Here is a 21,110-nt window from a genome sequence, read left to right on the forward strand (position 1 = left end):
GACGATTTGGCCCCTGGACTTTGACCGACTATAAAATTGAATTTACCTAATTAATGTCGAATTCCTTTCAACTTGCAGTGGAAAAATCGCTACTAAAGTCGATACTTTTTGGCTGTTATTACAAAGGTAGTAAACTTCATAGTAAGAACAAAATAACCTAAAATTTGTTTATTTTGTTCACTAAAAAGATTGATGTTTCACAAATAAACAAAAATTGGGTCTGGTTCTTCAATTCTTTACAAAATTTAATTTGGTTTGACGTTTTGCATTTGACAAAATTGTACTGTGTGTGAAAATCTGTGTAAATCCGTCTCAGAAGAGAGATTCAAAAAGGATCGATTCTTCGGAAAAAAGTAACGATTTTTTTTTCATTGGAATTCATTTAAGGAAAAAGTAGCGACTGCAAGTCGACTGCAGATCGAATTTTTGGTTCATTATAATTCGACATGATTCACGGAATTCATTTATGCATATCATTTTTTAGACAATTTAACCCCTTGAAACCCAAGATCGTAAATTTTAAAATTAATATCAAGCGACTGGCCTTTACATATAATAAAACAAGTATTTTTTAATAATTCAATAAATTCATTATTTACTTAATTATTTCGATAAAGGGAGCATAAAATTAAATTATTTATTTTTATATAAAAATGCAAAAGTTCAAACAAAAATACTATCTAATATTTATTTGTAGACACTTTCCTAAAATCTAAAAATAAAACCCCATTGGTTTATCCAGGAAAACTATTTTTCTCTGAATAACCCCAACTTTCAACATTAACTGCCAATTAAAAACTATGGACCCATTTATTAGAAATAAGGCGTACTATATTCTAAATTCTATTAGACTTCATTTTTTAATTACATAGGTATTACTGTTATAAAAACTTTTTTTTTACTATTTTTGAGATTATGCTTTCAAATAAATTTGTAATGCTGTCTATAAGAATTATTTTCTCCTGCCAGAAACAGTTTAAATCATTTCGATATCTTTTTTAACTGTGTGATTCACAAGCATACTGACTTCGGATTCCTTCAGAAAAATATAAAGTGGTTCTTGTGGGAAAAAAAAAGTTTAAACTTTGACCAGTGTTATCTAATAGAAGACAGACCACCCTAAATAAACAAAAATTTTGATATACATGAAAGAAATACTTTATTCACTCATTAATATTGCAATAGTTTTATTTATAATCAAAAGTTCATTCTAGGAACTTATACACAAATAAAACTTGTTGGTGGGGAAATACTGACATTCTTAAATTAATTTATTTTTATATTCTGTACTTAAACATTGGCACTGGAGCGTATAAATTGTCTCAATAATTCTTCGATCATTCTTTTCTCCACCAAAAAAAAAAAAAAAAACTAAACAATAAAATAATATGAGAAAAATTATTACAGTTATTGAACAAAAGTTTACAAGTAGATCAAATGCAAAAAGTAGAAAATTAATTTTTATGAGAAAAAGAATTAATCTTTAAAATAAATTATTTACAGTCTTAAAAATTTGATTCAAATCCAAAAGACCACATAATGTGGTTCAATGAATATAATCCTTAAGTTTAATTTATAATTTCACACAGGAGCCCGCTGTGCCATTTTTTACAAGCTCCATGTATTGAAAGGGAACGTGGAAGCTTTGCCCATTGTGTTCGACAATTAAATGACCACGACAAGAAGATGCACCGACCACCGTAACAGTATCTCCTTTTTTGAGTTGCTCAGATGGGGGATTAGTGACTGAGTCCTCAGGGAAATTCATTTTCATCAATCTATTCTGTGGATAGCCAAGCTTTGAGTTTCCAGTTACGGTGTATGGGCGTGATGGTGGAACCGGAGGTGGACGCTCCTATGGGGAACGAAAGCATTAGAATTTATGTATACCTATGTACATATGAATATAGTTTTATGAAATATATCTTACTAAATCTAATCCGAAGAGACTGCACGTTTGCTGTATAATCTTTGAATCATACTTTTCGTTTGGATCTGGTGGAGGGGTGCCTGCTATTGGTTGTGGTCGTGGCCGTGTCGTCGTTGTTTGAAGATTTGTGTTTCCTTTGGATGAAACTCTTTGTGCTAGAAACGAAGTAAACGCTGAAGAAAATAATGAAATTGCAAACGAATTTAAGCTAAGCGTTTCAATCTTACCACCATTGGAGCCTTTTAAGGTTTTTGTAGAATACATGAGCATATCTCTGGGTTTTTTGATACTTCCTATTTTTTTGCGAAACTGCCATCCGCGCCAAATACTTTGAATCATAGTCGCACTTTTAGTGCGAATTTCAGATCTTAAATTCTCTAAATGCTGACGAATACCTTCGCTGAGGAAAATGTGTCTTTTGCCAGGAGCCCAAGATAACGTTACTGAGCCATCTACTTCGGGTGGATTCTCCATTGCATATTGGAGTATAAGGTTACAATCCTCCAAAACTTTTTCTTCACATCTTCTCAACAAACGAAAAGGTGCCAGCATACGATATCTTGCATTAAACTGTTTGAAACGCATTCGATGTGGAAATCCTGAAGCCATTAAATTGACTGTTTCAAGCACTTGCAACGCACGAACTTGCTTTACGATAACCAAACGTTCAAAACGCCCTGCTGCTTCTGATGAATTACTGCGTATACAGCGCACAAAATGTGGCCGAGCATGCACAAGAGTGCGAAGTAAATTATCGAGACGTGTGTGAAAGTCTTGTGTTAAAGTCGACACTGGTTCGTCGCCGTTTAAAAGATCGGTATGGGAGGTTGGGGATATACGAAAGCTTAGGCCACGAGGAACACTTTGTAAAGCATAAAGTGCTTTAAGTTCGGACCCAAAAAGATGAGTGGCAAACCCAAAGTTGCAGGAATGTTTGTAAAATACAGCAACCAAGTCGTCAGGGACAACGTCTCGATTAGTGTCAAGAAATTCAGTTGCATCGTATTCAACTTTTCCAGCGAAATGGCGGATTGTAAACAATCGTGGATCATGAGGCTCAGCGTGCTTAGTCTCTAGACGTGTGGAATTTCTGTGCTGTACCTTGATTTTTGCGACATAGCTCTCGGCGGTTCCACGAACTGAGCATTCTGCATCGAGCATACTTAAAAGTCCAGTCCTTAAAGAGGATATTAAGTCAATACATGGAACATTGTCGACATAGTCAACAATTGTATCGCATATAATTCCTTCATCGCGGCAAGATTCGACGGACGATTTAAAAATGTGGGTATTGTAAAAGTGTTGCATTGTCTCAGCGCATAAATTAATGCAGAGATGCTCCAGCTGCGCTTGTGGCGATGGTTCTTCAAATCCAAACATGTCAAGTATTCCAATAAATCCATCAGTAGCATGACGAACTGCATTATTTAATGCTGTCATCGACTTGGATCCTGAGTTTCCACCAATGGTTGAAGTGTGCTGGCTAGCTACATCGGCTTGATTGTGTACGGATTCGTTAGAATCAGAACTTAGTGTTCCCAATGTTGAACCTAGTCTTTTAAGACTATTTGCTCTTCGAACAATTGTTGCAACTGTACGACAGTACAGAGCTTTTGCAAGGCAATCTCTTGTCATGTTGGACATGTTTGCGTCGCATACGGATTTAACAAGTTGTCCTCTAGCATTGTGAGTGCGGGTTGTTAGACCGCGAAAGAGAGCTGCTGGAGGTACTCCAAGCAAATTTGCGACTGAATTAAGTTCTGATTCTCCCTTGACATCAACTTCGAGTCCCTGAAAAAAAATTAAGCATGAATACATTGATATTTTTCTTCAAATGTCGCGGCGGTAATTAAAAATACTTTAACATCTATTGGTTACAAATTGCCTTGGTTGCCGTATTGTTTTTTTTTTTAACTAAAACTATTTTTTTTAATCTTTGTTTAAATTTCATGAAATAATTTTGATAAATCCCTGATTGGAAATTTTACCAATCAATGAACTCGGAGTTCGAAAAATTGCACATTCATGATTCTGGCCTGAGGGGGACGATTTATATATGTATATTAGGGTGGTCCTTATTTGGTACATGCAGTTGGATAGCCACCATCCGGTTGGAATAATTCTTCGTACAAAAAAAAAACAAAACACTTTTAAAAAATACATAAGACAATAAAGTCGACGGAGAAGGTTCCAGGGGAAGAACAGTACAAGTCCATTCCAACTCATTTCGAGAAAAAATACATTTTTAAATTTTGTTCTCCATACAACTTAGTAGGTACTTAAAGCACAAAATTAATTTATTTTTTCAGCAAGGCTTGAATTTGTTTTATAAAAGTAAGGATGCCATCAGATAGTGTTCAGTAAATACTACAAGACCTCATCATTAGTTTATTTTTGACAAAAAAAGGACATGTGCCGTTCTTCCCCTGCCTGGTCCCTTCAATTGTTCTAACTCCACTCCGCCGACGATATGTACAAATATTGAATATTGAAATATTTCAATTGGTGCATCGTACGAAGAATTTCAGTAGCTTTTTTAACGAAAAAAGGAAACCCTTTTTAGTATCTACTTTAATTGGTACTGTACATTTATGTACGTACGTAGGACCTACCTGGAATTAATCCACTACAACACCCTACTACAACGGCCTTCCTGCCTGAAATCTTACCTGTCCGTCAATGAACTGCACATTTCCCAAAAGTAGTACTGCTGCCAAAACTCTAACAACATCCAAAAAAGGTATACCTAAGATTCCCAAGCATGCTTTCCATGCCTGGAACCTGCTTGAATCTTCTTGTTCTCTTTGTGTTATATCACCATGTTGAAGGTATCTTAGATTCACCAAAGAATAACCTTCAAGGTTTAACTTAGATCTCTCATCTCTGTTGAGTCCCGCCAGCATTTGATAAAATATGTGATAGTTTTTCTCATTCCGCAATGGTCGTATAACTCGTGTTTGGTCCAAAAAATAGCAATGTATTTTTGTTCTATAAAGGGCTCCGTCTGTAACTTGAACCTCGATGAATTGCCCAATACGGCTAGATTCTGAATTTGTGGTTGTTTTTGCCGAGCCCAATGAACGTAGAACTGTAAATGCAGCTGCCAAATGCTTAAAGGCATCTGTTTCGGGACCACCACCCGCAACTGCAAATAGTTGCCGCAACAATAGCATGGAACAATGTGTTTTCCCAGCACCTGAAGTTCCAGACAATATTATTGCTTGTGGATAACCCGTTTCAGCTTGTTGTCGAACAGCTTCTTGTACAATTTTTTTAAGCTGCAACGCTAGTGGAAGTGAACGTGTTGATGACAATGTAAGTGGGTTTCCAACATCAAGATACGGATTAATCGATAACAAAATGGGTCCAACATTGGTCTGCAAAAAAAAAGAAAATGAAAAAAACCTTGTTTAATGAAATGCATAGTAGAGAGGGTCAATAATAAGTTCTTAATTTCTCATTTTTATGGAAAAGAACAAAATTCATATCGGTTAAGCTATAGCAAAATGTTTCGACGTTTATACGCACTAATTTTGGAAATGAAAATTTTCAAAAATTTCTTAAGTTACGCTTTACTGTAAGTGTTGCCGTTGTTTTTTAATATTTTTTTTTTTTTTGATTTTAAGTATTTTTTTTAGAAAATTACCCCTCTCGCCTAAACGGGGGGAGATGACACCCCTTCCCATAGTAAACAATTATTATATTTTACCCCTCTAAAAAAACCGCTATCAATTCTCGGTTTCTAAGTTATCGTACTTTCCCCTCAAATGTATCTTTTTTACTTGAGTATAACTGAAAATGCGAAAAAATGATAGGTTTAAATGGCCATACCTACCTCGGTTAATTTTCAATGAAAAAATTTAATAAGCCCAGTATTTTGAAGGATATTTAATCTTCTCTCTTTTATTAGAGCTATGTTAATTCCTATCTCAGCCCAGTTAAAGACACAACCAAAAATGTGAAAACACTAAAAAAATCGAAATTTTTTTATCAATTTTTAAAAAACTTTATTCTGATAGGAAATTTAATTCTCTACAAAAAGTTTTGCATGCAATTTATCAAAATTTTGCTTTGTTTACGAGATATATTAAAAAAAAACAAAAAGGGGGGGCTTTCGCACCGCTATCTTCAATTTTTACCCTCTCAATTAATAGCACTACGCGGTTTTATCTTCTATTATAACTCATTGAACGATTCCTGCAATAAAAACCCGTGAACGTCTTAGTTCCTTATTGCCCTGTTTTCGACACAATGGCAATGGCAAACCAAAAAATTAATGATTTTTACACTTCGAAAAATATTTGTATGTTGTGGTTTTTAAGGTGAAATGAAACAAATCAACTAAAGCTGCTTAACAGGAATGTTATATGGAGTACATTCAATCGAGAAAAAAATTTAAGTCAAATAAATAACATTTGAGGTGCAATGCAAACATCGGTGGATTAAATTTTTTAAATTATAAATTAAAAAGGTCACTGTGGTGTATGCGTACTTTTTTTGTATGGTGTATAATAACTAATTCTTTTATAATTTTTTAACTAAGCGTAGGATAGCGAAAAAGTTGGGCTATCCCGGGGATAACCTTTGGTAATCGAACCAGCCAGGTTTAAAAAAAAAATAGCATTTGAGGGTGCCAGCTTCACATATCCCTCCTTAACCAGGTACAATTTATGAAAAAACGTAGACGAAATGGATTAGAGTCGTGTATTTTAAACTTTTTGATTTCTCGACCCCCTTGAGAGGAAAAATATTTTTGCGACCCCTCACAATATAATGTGTCAGTATTTTTAAATAGCTGTGTACTGTGTACTCGTTGGGCTTATTTTGTAAAGCTCTTCCTTCTTACACAAATGGCCAGTGTTCGTACATGTTTTTAGAAAGTTGTCGCGAGTCGCAACCACGAAATGAATTGAATCATTTATTTGCAAAACATGATAAGTCCATGATTTTAAATTTTTCAGGAGAAGAAAAAAACGTTCTATTTTCTTTGATATGCGTAGAAAAATTTATAAAAAATACATTCTGTAGAACTCTTGCCTAGCTACAAAATACCGTTTCGTTTTTAATTTTTGGAGCGATAGCTCAAAAGATAAAAAATAAAAACGCTTTTGGACTTATCATACTTTGAAAATAAACGGATGTGAAATTAGTTTTTAAATGGATATGCAATTTCGCTTTTAGCCCCAGTCTATCAAACAATAGTATTTGAGAATAAAATACAATGTCCGGACTGCTTATTTAACTTTAAAGTAGCTTTAAACTTAAGATTTTCAGCCATTAATCTAATATACCATTTACACAAAAAGAAGCTGTTGTTTATTTTCAAAAGATGATAAGTCCGGGACTTATTCTGTTTTTGATACTAAAAAAATATTTCGCGTAGCTGTAAAATCGGATATAGATGGAGTAGATACTTCATATTTTAAAGACAGACGTGGTTATCCATGGAGTACAAATTTAGTCAAAAAAACGAATTTTGAAAAAAAGTGGACTTATCATGTTTTGCAAATAAATGATTCAATTGGACAAAATGTTTTGCTTTTTGTAGCGATGGTACCAAAACTTTGACCGGCAACAAAATGACACACTGCTTTCTTCATCGACAAGTTCTTGCATCGAAGGGATTGCCTGCAGAATAAAATGATGTGCATAAAGATGTGATCAGAGAAGTGAACTTTATAAAAAGCAAGGCCTTGCAAAGTCGACTGTTTTGGATTGTATGCGATGAAATTGGTTCACTGCACAAAAAATCTTTTTTACCACGCTTTGGATGCCAAAGGGAAAAGTATTGACACACGTTTTGGAACTACGACCTGAATTATTGGTGTTTTTGTTCAAAATCTGACCACTTAAACATCCTAAATGAGCCTCCAAGGGAGAGAGGAAAACATTATATCTGCAAAAGACAAATCATAGGATTTTTCGGAAAACTTCGGTAATGGTCCGTGTCTCTACAAGCAAACAAATTTGATTTTTTACCCCGCGTTCAAAACATTCTCAAAGAAAACTCATCGGAAGAATCAATATTTGTAAGCTACCATATTCATCTCATAGCACAGAGTACCCCCAGGGGGTCGCGACTCGCGACCCACATTTTGAAAAACACTGGATTAGAGATCGGTCCTCAACCTGTGGTTCGCGGAAACCTGGGGATCCGCGTAGAATTTCAGGAGGTTCGCGACAGTTGAATTTTGAAAAAATAATTGACCCCGTCAGAATTTTGACCCCAACCCCAAAATAATTTATGAAAATTCAGTCTAATCACGATATTTTAACTTTTTTTAGTTACCACACTTAGGGCCGGTTTGTTCACACTCGATTTTATCTTTTAATCAATGGTTTTCGTATGGAATAATCCTTGGTTAGAAAATAACCGACTATGAACAAACTGGCCCTTAATAACTTTAAAAATGTTTATTATATGAAAAAGTCAACAGTTAAACAAAAAATACCAACAGCTTTTCATCTAGTATATTAATATTAGTAATATTAGGTAAAATTAGTACTAATTTTTACTTACAAAATACAAATTTTCATTAAATCGAGCTTGAAGCGTTCTCATCACGGCATCTTCTGTTAATGGACCAGCCAAGTGTATTAGATCCTTCATTTCGTTCGGCTCCTTTTGCTGTCCATTTCTTGTTATCGAAGAATTTTGAAAGTATTTGTTTATGCCATTGCAAGGATTTATATTTTTCTGCACAACAGGAATAAATGGAGTATTGAATAGTCCTGGCCCTGTCGGTCGCGTCGTTGGCTGTGTTTCGTTAAAAGGTTGATTTGCTGCAAAATCAAAACCAAATTCATTGCATTTAAGAAATGCCTTTACTTGTTTTTGTATTATCATATTTCCAATTTGTGGCACTCATTTTCAAAAAATTCTGTGTCACGACAATTATTGATATCTATGTTAGATTTACCTGTTAATTGATCATTAATGTGTTGCGGAAGTGGATGGGGAATTGATGTATTTCTTGCTACTACTCCTGTGGTTTGTTGTAAGCACGAATTAATGGTATGTTGATTCTAGAAAGAAAAAAAAAGAAATTTTATTAATAATTATAAATAAATTATTGAATTTAGATTGTTAAAATAAATACAAAATTACCAATAAAGTATAATCGCATTAAATTATTCCTGACAAAACTGCAAAAATTACAGCTGAATTTCTTAAAGATAATAAATATAATTCTGTGTCATCAACCGATAAAGGGAATGTGACAACAGACTACACTGGTCAACAAGATTTTTGCCATAAGAACCAAATATACTTTCCTGAAGGTTTCAGGGTCGCTGAACTCCTCCAAAACCTTAAGAAAAGAATATTTTGGTTCTTATTTCGAAAATGACGAAAGATAATTTAATTATTGCCAAGGTATCTTATTAGACTTAAGGCCGTGTGTAAATTGCGTTAAAATTTAGGGGGAGAGTACGATAACTTGGGCGCCAAGATTTGATAACGTTTTTTTGTAGAGGGTTTAATACATGTATTATTTACTATGGGAGGGGGGTCTATCTGCCCCCGTTTAGGCGGGAGGGGCAATTTTCTAAAAAAAAAATTAAAATAACAACGACAACAAACAAAGTAAAAAAATAATGAAAATTATTTGTATTTTTAAGCGGAGTGATAGAATATAATTCAATTAAAAAGTTTAAGTGACGTCAACTCCATATGCGTTTCGCCCAGGTATGACAGTGGGCTCATCAGTTAGATGCTGTTGCTGTCATACCCTTACTAAGACGCAAAATGTTGGTCCATTTTTATGAGTGTCTGTATTCATGGAACAAAATTTTGCGTCTTAGTAAGGGTATGACAGCATCTAACTGATGAGCCCACTGTCATACCTGGGCGAAACGCATATGGAGTTGAGGTCACTTAAACTTTTTAATTGAAATAACAACGACAACACTTACAGATAAGAATGATACCTTTTTCAAAAGCCACAGTTTTATTATACTTTTTAAATCAAGTTAGTTCAATCAATAGTTTTCTAAATAATCAAACTCAATAGCTAAAATTATAAAAAAAAAAAGGTTAGAAAAAAAAACACAAAGAACTGAAAACAATACTTATGTTTTTATGCCATCTAGTTTTTGAGAAAATTGAAAAATAAAATTAAAAAAAACTTTTTCAGATTTTTATTTTTTTTTGTTGTTTTGATAACTTTGGTCACCAGCAAAAAAGATCTTCGATATTTAATTTAAAGAGTTAGTTGGCAGCCTTGCGATCCGCTTATGTTCTCTAAAGTCGCCAGACAGGCGCCAATGTCAAAAGATTTTAAATTAAAAGTAGTTACCAGGATTTTAAATCCCTTTTCAAGTCCTCTCATAGTTAAAAATACATGTATTGAACCCATTTATAAAAAACCGTTATCAAATCTTGGCGCCCAAGTTATCGTTCCCGTGCGAAATTAAGATTCAAATTTTCACCTTAGTTAAAATTTTATCCTGTTCACAGTAGAATAAATTTTAACCCATTCTTTTCACCACGCAAGTCGCAAGTGTCAAAATTTAACCAAAGTGAAAAATGTTAACGCAATTCACAAACGGCCTAAGAATTGTAAACTGAACGGGAATATTACTCTCCTTAGAATTCAACGCTTTATAGGCGCATTTGTTTACTTGCAGTAAACAATTTGCACGAAATTAGATATCAAAGTTTGTTAACAACAGAAAACGTTTTCCATACATACCTTACTAGCAGTCAACTTTGGAGGAGTACTATTCGATGGTGAACGTTGAAGGTTTCCTCCTGCGATAATTCCACTTTGTACTGTAGTTTGTGCATTGATGATGCTGGTCGGCTGACTAGATTTTATACATTTATGATTATTCGTAGATACAACACTGTTTTCTGCATTAGCTGGATTAGCAACATTCACCGTTGCATTTGCTACTGAAGTTTGTGTTTGTCCTACGTGCAAACGATTTCGAAGAGTGACCAACTCTGTACTAAGACACTTTAAACGCTGTTGTAGGTGGACAGCTTCGTTCGAAGATGATGCATCTGTAAAAAGAAAAATACAAGGTTTTAATTAAAAATATTAAAAAGTTTAGAATGTTTTTTCCATAGACTCAACTAAGGTCCATTTTCTTCACTCGGAGTTGAACAAAACTTGAGAATTTTTATATTAAAAATTCTCAAGTTTCAAGGGTTCTCAAGTTCAAGGGTTCTAGGTCACATAGCTTTTACGACAGCAGACCCACAAGAGTTTTTTTTTTTTTAATCAGAACTAAATTTCAGATTTCTTGGTTTGAATTTAATGATCAGTAATGCTTGAATCGGTATCTCAAATTCTTTTATTGGCATTCATATTTTCCATTGAACAAATATTACACGTTTTTAAATAAAGATACCTTAACAGTGTATTTATTAACAAAATATTTAAAATGTTCTAGCAACGGGTTTGTTAGTACCCTTAGTCTCTAGTAGTGCTACGGACTACGATACCGGGGGTCTGGTTTCGATTCCCAGCCTCCTCCACCTGAAATAAATCGATTTGGTGTAAAAGCAGTTATCAGAATTTGTTCTTTTAAAACCAATTAAAGTGACAAATTTTTGAAATCGCTCATTTCACATCCTTGAGACTTGTTTTAGACCATACAACGCTATATTTAATTTGCAGAAGCGATTATCAATTCCAAAACCTTCCGGCTGTCGCATGTAGATTTCTTCATTTAAAAGAGGTTGTCTGTAAAGCCGGTTTACGGACGATGATTTTACGTGATAACGTCGCACAATGGGGCAAGATACCCCAAAAGTTGGAATTAATTCATTTGCGAAATTTAGTTGGCTGAATTATATTTGTGACGTGGTAAAATGTTATAAATCGATGAACCCGTGCTGCAAATACGAAAAGAGATGACTATTCCTCACGTTCCACTTGCCGTAAGCTATGTGGTATAGATTGGAGTTTCATCTTATTTCATATGACGCCAAAAGACAAAATTTAATATAGTTTATTTAAAAGTTTGAACACTGAGAAAGGATTTCTAAAAATTCAATCATTAGATTAACCCTATATAGGGGTAAAATGACATTGTAAGAAAAAAATTATTTTTTTACAACGGTTTGTCGCAGAACGTGAATTTTTGAAAAACAGCTATTTTGTAGGAGTATTTTTGAGTGGTATTTTTTTTTTAGGATTTCTTGAAAGCTTGCAAAAAATCTGAAACTTATAGTTCTTATAGGTGAGATTGATTTATGTTAGTGTGCAAAAATTTCTATTTCTAAAATGATTTTCACCGAATAAAGGGGAAAAATATTTATTTTGCCCCAAAGTTTTTGACCATTTTTTTCAACGTTTTTTATTTTAATTTGTTTGATGGATGAAATTAATGTGGAAGTGAGATAATCTATTTGTTTGTAGTACTATAGTAAAGTATGTAATATTTACGCTAGATTTTAAAGTTTACTATTCAAGGCAAGGACTAAAATCCCATACTGTTCCCATAAGAAACTTCAGTTCCCTGGAAAAACGGGTTAGAATTAAGTCAGGAACTTTAATTGAGGAATGTAAATTCTTATTTTTTTTTTCAACCATATGAGATTATGGGAGCAAAAAATTATATATATCTCCAAAATAAGAACCTTCCTTATAAGCCTGGATCAAAAAGTAAGCGTTTTAAAATATACTGAGGATGTACTTTAAAAAACTAAAACAAAAAATGGAGCAAATATGAGCACCCTTTCTTTTTAGAATTCCACAGATAATAAGTCAAGGCATATGAAAATACTAAAATCTCGATGTGGAAGTGTGTGGAAACTAACTTTAAGCTAAAGTTTTTAGAAAATAACTTAATTTCCAACTAACAATTTTAAACACTCCACATTTAATACAAAAAAAGAGCAAAATAATTCATTGATTTAAATTTTTTTTTGTTTAAATGATAAAATATACAACCGAATCTTTCGATTCCATGTTTAATCAGAATTATACTGTTATTTAAACAAAAATGGCAGCTAGTTGAACATTAAACCTTTTTGTTAATTTTTTTACAACACAATTAAAATACAACTAATGTGGCAACTTCAAGTGCTCGTTTTAGAGTGAGAAATCATGCACCAAGATAAAATGAGTGTGGTTTTGATGCATAGGAATGTTATATAACGGAAAACTAACAAAAAACACCGATATCTTTTGTTTTATTTTTTGAATTGTTTTCAACATTGCCATATGGGTCGCCCCACTGTGCGTCGTAAGAAAACAGGTTGTATGCTTTTGTTTAAAATGAGTCAATTGAACTGCTTATTTATTTCAAACAATCATAATTTTCAATTTCTCTTTTCTCATTTATATTAATTTTTTTACAAAAAAAAACTATACCATTAAAAAGCCAAATATTTCTTTAAAAGAATAGAACCATTTTTAAATTTTTACAATGCGCAAAAAGTATTAAAATAATTTATTAAAAACAATCATTTCTATGAAAAAAGTGAAAAAATCATTTCCATCACCCAAAAATCCAAAAAAAAAACATATAATTTTATCTTCTCACGCTATTGAATCAATTTTTTTCAATGACAACCTCATTATTTCATCTTTCAAATGACGTTTCAATCATTTTTCTGCGATGCCTAGAAAAAAAGTAAGAATTTTTTAAAGCCAACCATGTCGATATTCCAAACTGAGATTACGGTACTTCCCACACTGGTGGCTGGTCATGGGCAACAGATCTCCACAGGTGTTCTGAGGTATTTCTAAAGTTTTTTAATTTAACATTGTGTAGCTTGTAGTGAATGTTTAGTTTTGTGTGATATTCCAAAATGAAAGGTAATATCATCAGGATTCTCAATAAAGTTAAATCAAATTTGTATCTGCTCTAGATCAAAAGAAATTATCTGTTGAAAAATAGAACTTTATTTTACCGTTATCTCAAAATTAATTGAAATTTTGCACAGATATAGTCCTGTCTACTATCTATCTACAGTATAAATTAAATTCATTTACCTGTTGAAGAAAAAAAGATAAAAATAAAAGAAGGTTAAAAACGGTCAAAAAACTTGGGACAAAAAAACTTGTCTTTACCGTTATTCGGTCAAAAATAATTTTAAAATACCAATTTTTTGCACATGTATGCGCACAATTAGAGACTACATATTCTATAAGTTTGAAGAATTTAAAAAAATTAAAATCCACCCAAAAATACCCCAAAATAAGTAGATGTTTTGCAAAAATTCATATTTCGAAACGCAGAGACTTAAAAAAAAATCCGTATTAGACCCATAACATTTTTTTTAATTATATTTCGAATGACGTTTTTTAAATTATCAAAAAAAATTTCCCCTGCCTATAATCACTACTTCGTCAACGGTCTACTTCATGTTTAAGTTTTAGAAAACCATTCATTACTTGGTTTTGAAATTTTTTTCAATACCGTTGTCAGTCTTGCAATAAATTTATCTATCGATTAAACAAAAATTCAACTCTTTACATTGTCGCGTTTAGAAAATAGCCAATTTTTTGCAATTTTGTTTTACCCCTATTTACCCTATTAAAAGATGAAATTTTTTTAAATCCTTCAAACGTATTCAACTTTAGGTTATTATCTTTCAAATAAGCTATAGAAGATTTTTGTATCTCTAAAAGTTTAGTTTTAATTTTAAATTGAAATTTTTGCCGCACTGCGAAAAAGCGAGAGTGGAACGGGAGAAAATGGCGTCACTTTTTTGTGGTGGCTGCCATGGTTCATCGATTTATAAGACGTTATAACGGCAAAAATGCCGATTACATGTAGGTACATCTGATGAATTTGTATGGCAGTTTTCTTCCCTACAAGGTAACAGTACTCGTACAAAAATAAGTTTTTTCTACAAATTCGTAACTAAGCCTAGTACGCAGCTGAAGCCAAACGAAATTTTCCATACAAAAATTCGATTACGAAATCTTGAACGAAATTAAATTTGTTTTGTTTTTGCTTTAAAACTCATTTTCTGATGTTTTTTCTTGAATCTTTTGATTTTAATTTTTATTATTTTTAATTTGCTTTAGTACTCGTAGACCAGTGCCGATGCCTTCAAAAACATTAAAAAATACAAAAAAATCATAGTAGGATGAAACCCATTGGAAAAGGAGGGGAATATGATAAGAATGAAAGGAAAAATAAATTACGGGCGAGCCGAGTTCGGGAAGTGGGTGGGTTGAGTTTTTAATGGTAAAAAATGGTATATCTCGATTTCCGGCAAAACTACAAATCCTATAGAAAAAAGTTGTATGGCAAAGTTGTAGGTAATAAAAAGATCTACAACTTTTGTATTGACAATTTTTTCACATAACCTCAAAATTTATGTGAAAAATTCAAAAAACCGAGTTTTTGGTTTTTTATTTTTATCTTTTTCAAAAACAAAAATTTTTCTTCGAAAGGACCCCGCACAATTTGTATGGGAAGTGGCCCTCGGTGAAATTGTCTGAAATTTTAGTATGTTGTTTTCTTGGAGCCCTTGATCAAAAGTCGATATAGGCAAAAAGTCGAAAAATGGACAGTTTTTAAAATAACGGTTTTTTTCCGATGACCATCTCAAACCTTTTAAAAGGGATAGTAACTCTCTTATTGTGTTTTACGCTATTTTTTAGTGGAATCCATAGGTTTAAAGGGTCGCTGAAACCGAATCCGAAATCCATTTTGCCCCATCACGTCAGATTTTCAAGATAACCTCAAAAAATATTACAGCCTCAAAAAAATTTTTTTTTGATCTGGGAGTGCGACTATGTTTATTATATGTTTTTCGGGTCGCTAAAACCAAATTCGAAGTTTATTTTACCCTATCACCTCAGGTTTTCGAGATAACCTCAAAAAAGATGTTCGTTTCTTTTTTGATGTTATCTCAAAAACCTGACTTGATAGGGCAAAATAGACTTCGAATCTAGTTTTAGCGACCCGAAAAACATATATTTAGCAGTGTCGCACTCCCAGTTCAAACAAAAATTTTTTTTTAGGGCTGTGACATTTTTTGAGGTTATCTTGAAAACCTGACGTGATGGGGCAAAATGGACTTTGGATTCGGTTTCAGCGACCCTTAAAACCTATGGATTCCACATTAGAATAGCGCAAAATACAATTTAGAGAGTTACTATCCCTTTTAAAAGGTTTGAGATAGTCATCGGAAAAAACCCGTTATTTTAAAAACTGTCCATTTTTCGACTTTCTGCCCATATCGACTTTTGATCAAGGGCTTCAAGAGAACAACATACTAAAATTTCAGACAATTTCACCGAGGGCCACTTCCCATACAAAATGTGCGGGGTCCTTTGGTGAAAACTTACCTTATTATGTCCCAAATACACTGTAATTTATTTGATTTAAAATATTAATTTGTTCACCTTATTTTGACTTAATACCAAAAAAACACCCTAATTTTCAATCGAAAATTCACGTGTCAAAATATCAGCTTTTTTCAAAAAGTCGGTGGGCATTTCGTTCGTTAAAATGTCTATTTTCTGATGGTGTAAAAAAAATTTTACATTAGTATACTATAGAACATGTTCTAGTAAAATTCCAAAAATGAAAAAAGCTTGAATTCGAAAAAATTTTTTTATCATTGTTTACAATTTTGGCCTATTTATTCAAATTTACACTTTAATTACTCAAAAAACGTAAGATTTCATGTAACATTGATTAGTCTTACGTTTTTTGAGTAATTAAAGTGTAAATTTGAATAAATAGGCCAAAATTGTAAACAATGATAAAAATTTTTTTTCGAATTCAAGCTTTTTTCATTTTTGGAATTTTACTAGAACATGTTCTATAGTATACTAATGTAAAATTTTTTTTACACCATCAGAAAATAGACATTTTAACGAACGAAATGCCCACCGACTTTTTGAAAAAAGCTGATATTTTGACACGTGAATTTTCGATTGAAAATTAGGGTGTTTTTTTGGTATTAAGTCAAAATAAGGTGAACAAATTAATATTTTAAATCAAATAAATTACAGTGTATTTGGGACATAATAAGGTAAGTTTTCACCAAATTTCGAAGAAAAATGTTTGTTTTTGAAAAAGATAAAAATAAAAAACCAAAAACTCGGTTTTTTGAATTTTTCACATAAATTTTGAGGTTATGTGAAAAAATTGTCAATACAAAAGTTGTAGATCTTTTTATTACCTACAACTTTGCCATACAACTTTTTTCTATAGGATTTGTAGTTTTGCCGGAAATCGAGATATACCATTTTTTACCATTAAAAACTCAACCCACCCACTTCCCGAACTCGGCTCGCCCGTAATTTATTTTTCCTTTAATTTTCATCATATTCACCTCCTTTTCCAATGGGTTTCATTCTACTATGATTTTTTTTTGGTTTCAAAAATTATCGACCCTGGTCTATCGATGGAGATGGTGTTTAGCTTTTCAAAAACATTAATTTACTCCCAAATTGCGTATTTCCATTTATTCCAGTCGCTGCTATTCTTTGCTTCTTGAAGTGAAATGCTGAAAGATTTGTCGATAATGTGCCAACTACAGGGATCGGGTCAAAATTCTGGCTTCAAAATTCTGCTTTTTTAACGAAAATTCTGTTTTTCAAAATTCTGCTTTTTTTCTATTCTGCTTTTCAAAATTCTGCTTTTTAAAATTCTGCTTTTCAAAATTCTGCCAGCATTATACTTGAACAAAAAAAATTCTGCCAATTCTGCTTTTTTTTTTATGGCATATGCGCTGACTAAAGAAAAATACACCTCATTAATGTAATTCAACATTGGTACTTTCCTAAATTTTTTTTTAGTAAGTGTCGCAAATATTTTTTAAAATGCAAAGACTGACTTTCTTGCAAATAAAATCTATAACTTATTGGAACAGATGTTGTTTGATACAAGATATTCCTTTTCTTATTCAAATTTTTGAATATTCATCTTATAGGTCGTTTCAAATCAAAAGTCCTGACTCAGAGTTTATTTTCTCCCTTCCAATAAAATTGAATACAAATAAACAAAAAACTCAATTTTATTGGCTCATTGCGACAAATCAACTCAAAAATAACAACAAATCATGCTTGTTTGAATGAAAGAAATGCTAGAGAAAAAAATAAACAAACGAAAAATCTGAATTTGTTTATTAATGATTTCTATGGTGACGACTCCAAAATAATTGAAAAATAAAAATAAGATATTTACTGCCCAATTATACAAATGAAAAGATGTGAATAGATTTTTAAGTCATGAATTGCTATCATATAAACTGGACATTTCTGGTCCATCTTCACCTAGTCCTATAATAATATCTTCGGCAAAGTTATCCCAACTGCCTTATAATGATAAATAATTAAATAATTGTATGTTTTCTTGTACTGCCCGCGAATATGGAGTGATGCAAGCCCGAGAGACTTGCCTCCGCTTTCTGAGGCTAACCCAGTGAATCTCACAGACGGATCAATTAATTAAGATAGGAATATCAAAAACTGTTCTTCATTACTTTATCGTAATTTTAGAAAAAGTTCAGCTGCCTCATAAATGCTTCCTTCCAGTAAGCGAATGAGTTTTTTTTATTTTTGCTCAATTTTCCATGGGACTTTTGATTTGAAACGACCTATAATTTGACAAATAAAAAATTTGAATTATTTTCGGAAATGTTTAGTATTAAAAACCTTATCTTAATATTTTCAAATTTATTCATTTATAAAACAAAAATTAATATGCACTCAAAGAATGCAAATTATGTAGGTAAGTTATCAAATAAGCAGATCATTTTTCAAGAAGATGATTTTACAGAATTTAGCAAATAATTAAAAAAGGGTTTGGAAAATGTTAAAAAGCGCGCGCTTTTTAACATTTTCCAAACCCTTTTTTAATTTTTTGCAGAATTTTGAAAAACAGAATTATGAAAAGCAGAATTTTGAAAAACAGAATTTTAAAAAACAGAATTTTGAAAATCAGAATTTTGAAAGCAGAATTTTGTAAAGCAGAATTTTGAAAGCAGAATTTTGACAAAAGAATTTTGACCCCGGCAGAATTTTGACCCCAACCCCCAACTACATTATAGACAAATCTTTCAGCATTTTCTCTCCCTTTTCCAAAAGCACGTGTGAAGCTTCGACTCGAAAACGGAAAACGGACATCAATGCGAAATAAGTTATATCAATATAACATATGTTTAAAACATACTCATTCTTGACATTCAGCCCTATTCTGCTATTCGATTCACGTGAAAGTCTAAAAAAGGAGCGTTTAAAAGGTGTTTAAAATTTAATTTACACAATTTTTTTTTCCTTAGAATTTCTAAAACAGGCAGTAACAACACTTTCCTATCTAAAGTTAGAAGTTTTTCAAATCCAATTTGACATGATTAAGAAAGGGAATCCTTCGTTTTACGTGAATCGAATAGCAGAATAGGGCTGATTATCTCATAAGTGTTATATGTCCAACAACGTCACTCTGAATGAGCTCTAACGGTCCTGAAGGTCTGTTTTTAGAAATACTTGCATGTGGTCTGCGCTGTTGTTTGCCAACTACAAAAGATTCGCAAAAGTACTTCTATCCCTTTGCCTTTAATTTACCCGTAACGTAAATAAGAGCAATACCTACCGATACCAACGGATTCAAGATGACTATCTGATATGCGATAGATTTTATTAATGATTTACATTTCATCCCTCTTTTTACTATGGCCAACTTAAATGCTTCATTTATTTCAGCATTTAGAATATTCTTCAGGTCCTTAGATACAAATTCCTCTAGATCATGTTCCTCGAACATCGCCATCAAACAAAATTTCCAATTGTTGAAATTTGTACAATCAAACAATATGCACTTTAGATTTTAATTCTCCCAATCTTGGCCCACGGCCTATTAACTTCTTTTGGTTAAATAAAACAATTTCAGGTAAAAGAATAATATGAAGATTTATTCTATAAAGAAGCTATTAGAGAAGTTATTTTAGAAAGAAAATAACTGACAAGTCGCTGGCTGAGAATTATAGGGTTGTATGTCAACTCCCCTTAGTTTTGAGAAAATCGATCTCAAAGTTTTTTAAGGCTGGTTTTTGGATAAAATAGTTACATAGCAGTAAAGTACTGATGCAATCTTATAAAGGACCCTTAAAAAATCATAAAACCATGAAAAAAACATTAATTTCACCACAAAAAAGGATTCTATGAGAATTTTTAAAAAATGACATAGAACCTTTTTATGAAAATGTTTGTAAAAAAATTTGAAAAAGGTTCTATGTTCGACATAGAACCTTATAGTTATAAAGAGCTTACATGTAATAAATGGATTTTATATGAAAAAAAGTGACTTCATCGTGAAATAGGCTTTGATTTAATTTAATTTTATTAAAGTTTTGCACAAAACAGTCAAATTCTATTTTAAATAACAGAAAAAAATACCACAAATCACAATTCCTGCTTTTGTTGAATAAGGTACCTATACAGAAAAAAGACATGCTAAAAACAATTAGAATTTGAATTAAATCAATCGGATTTTTGCATGCTTTTTTGCCAAAAAGACAGTCGTCTTAACACAATCATCTTCAACGGTGAAAAATGTATGCCAAAAAAAAAATTGAAAGTTTGTTTAATCTTTTAATTTTAATTAGAATGCAAATAAAAAAATGAAAAATCATTTCAATCTTAAGAAAAAAATTCTTGTTAAAATGAAGTTCACTTGGATTTTAACAAAGTTTAAACAAATTTGACTTATTTTTATTAGAAAGCTTATTAGTCCAGTAATTTTAGGTTTTATCTGCGGAAAAATTCCTACTGGGCTGAATTTTGGTATACAGCTTAATGACGGCTTTGTTATGAAGATGTGAAAAATCGACATTGATATCGTGTCCGCGTTAAGAGTTATAGGGGTCAAAAGGTCACAAAAACTGGTTTTTTACGATTTTCAGCAAAACGGTAAGTCTTATCAAAAAATTTTCAAAGCAAGAATTGTAGACCAGATTATTATATATAAAAAGTGTTATGACACTTTTTTTCCTAAGACCCACCGTTTCTTAGGTATAACGATTCAAAAAGTTGAAGTTTAGTTGTAATCGTCATAATCCTATTCCTGAAAAAAAAAAACTCCTAACTGAAAAGTTCCTGAAATTTCATTATTTTTTTAGCTTGAATTTCGTTCCTCAACTGTTAAGAATATGGGGAAACCAAAAAAAAATGGAAATTTTCGCCATTTTTCCGATTGGGGCCCTTCTCCCGAAACCATTTCCCTGGGAATTTTTGTTTAGAATATGTCTGAAAAT

The 21,110-nt window shown here is 32.2% G+C and overlaps 1 protein-coding gene across 3 annotated transcripts in view; it reads right to left on the reverse strand.

The window, feature by feature from the left end:
- Positions 1 to 1,137: 1,137 nt before the first annotated feature.
- Positions 1,138 to 21,110, reverse strand: part of LOC129906551 (unconventional myosin-Vb) — a 31,432-nt gene continuing 11,459 nt past the window's right edge. Inside the window, exons 2-8 of one of the 3 annotated variants that reach the window (XM_055982357.1) lie at positions 10,624 to 10,937; positions 8,851 to 8,956; positions 8,451 to 8,713; positions 4,600 to 5,307; positions 2,158 to 3,721; positions 1,931 to 2,085; positions 1,139 to 1,855 (exon numbers count right to left, since the gene is read on the reverse strand). In XM_055982357.1, the coding sequence (XP_055838332.1) occupies positions 1,574 to 1,855; positions 1,931 to 2,085; positions 2,158 to 3,721; positions 4,600 to 5,307; positions 8,451 to 8,713; positions 8,851 to 8,956; positions 10,624 to 10,937 (3,392 nt within the window). In that variant the 3' untranslated portion in view covers positions 1,139 to 1,573. Of the gene's footprint in view, positions 1,856 to 1,930; positions 3,722 to 4,599; positions 5,308 to 8,450; positions 8,714 to 8,850; positions 8,957 to 10,623; positions 10,938 to 21,110 lie in introns of all 3 variants that reach the window. The other 2 variants (XM_055982356.1, XM_055982355.1) reach the window with 2 other exon arrangements.

The sequence above is a fragment of the Episyrphus balteatus genome, chromosome 1 (genome assembly GCF_945859705.1).
Source record: "Episyrphus balteatus chromosome 1, idEpiBalt1.1, whole genome shotgun sequence".
NCBI lineage: Eukaryota > Metazoa > Arthropoda > Insecta > Diptera > Syrphidae > Episyrphus > Episyrphus balteatus.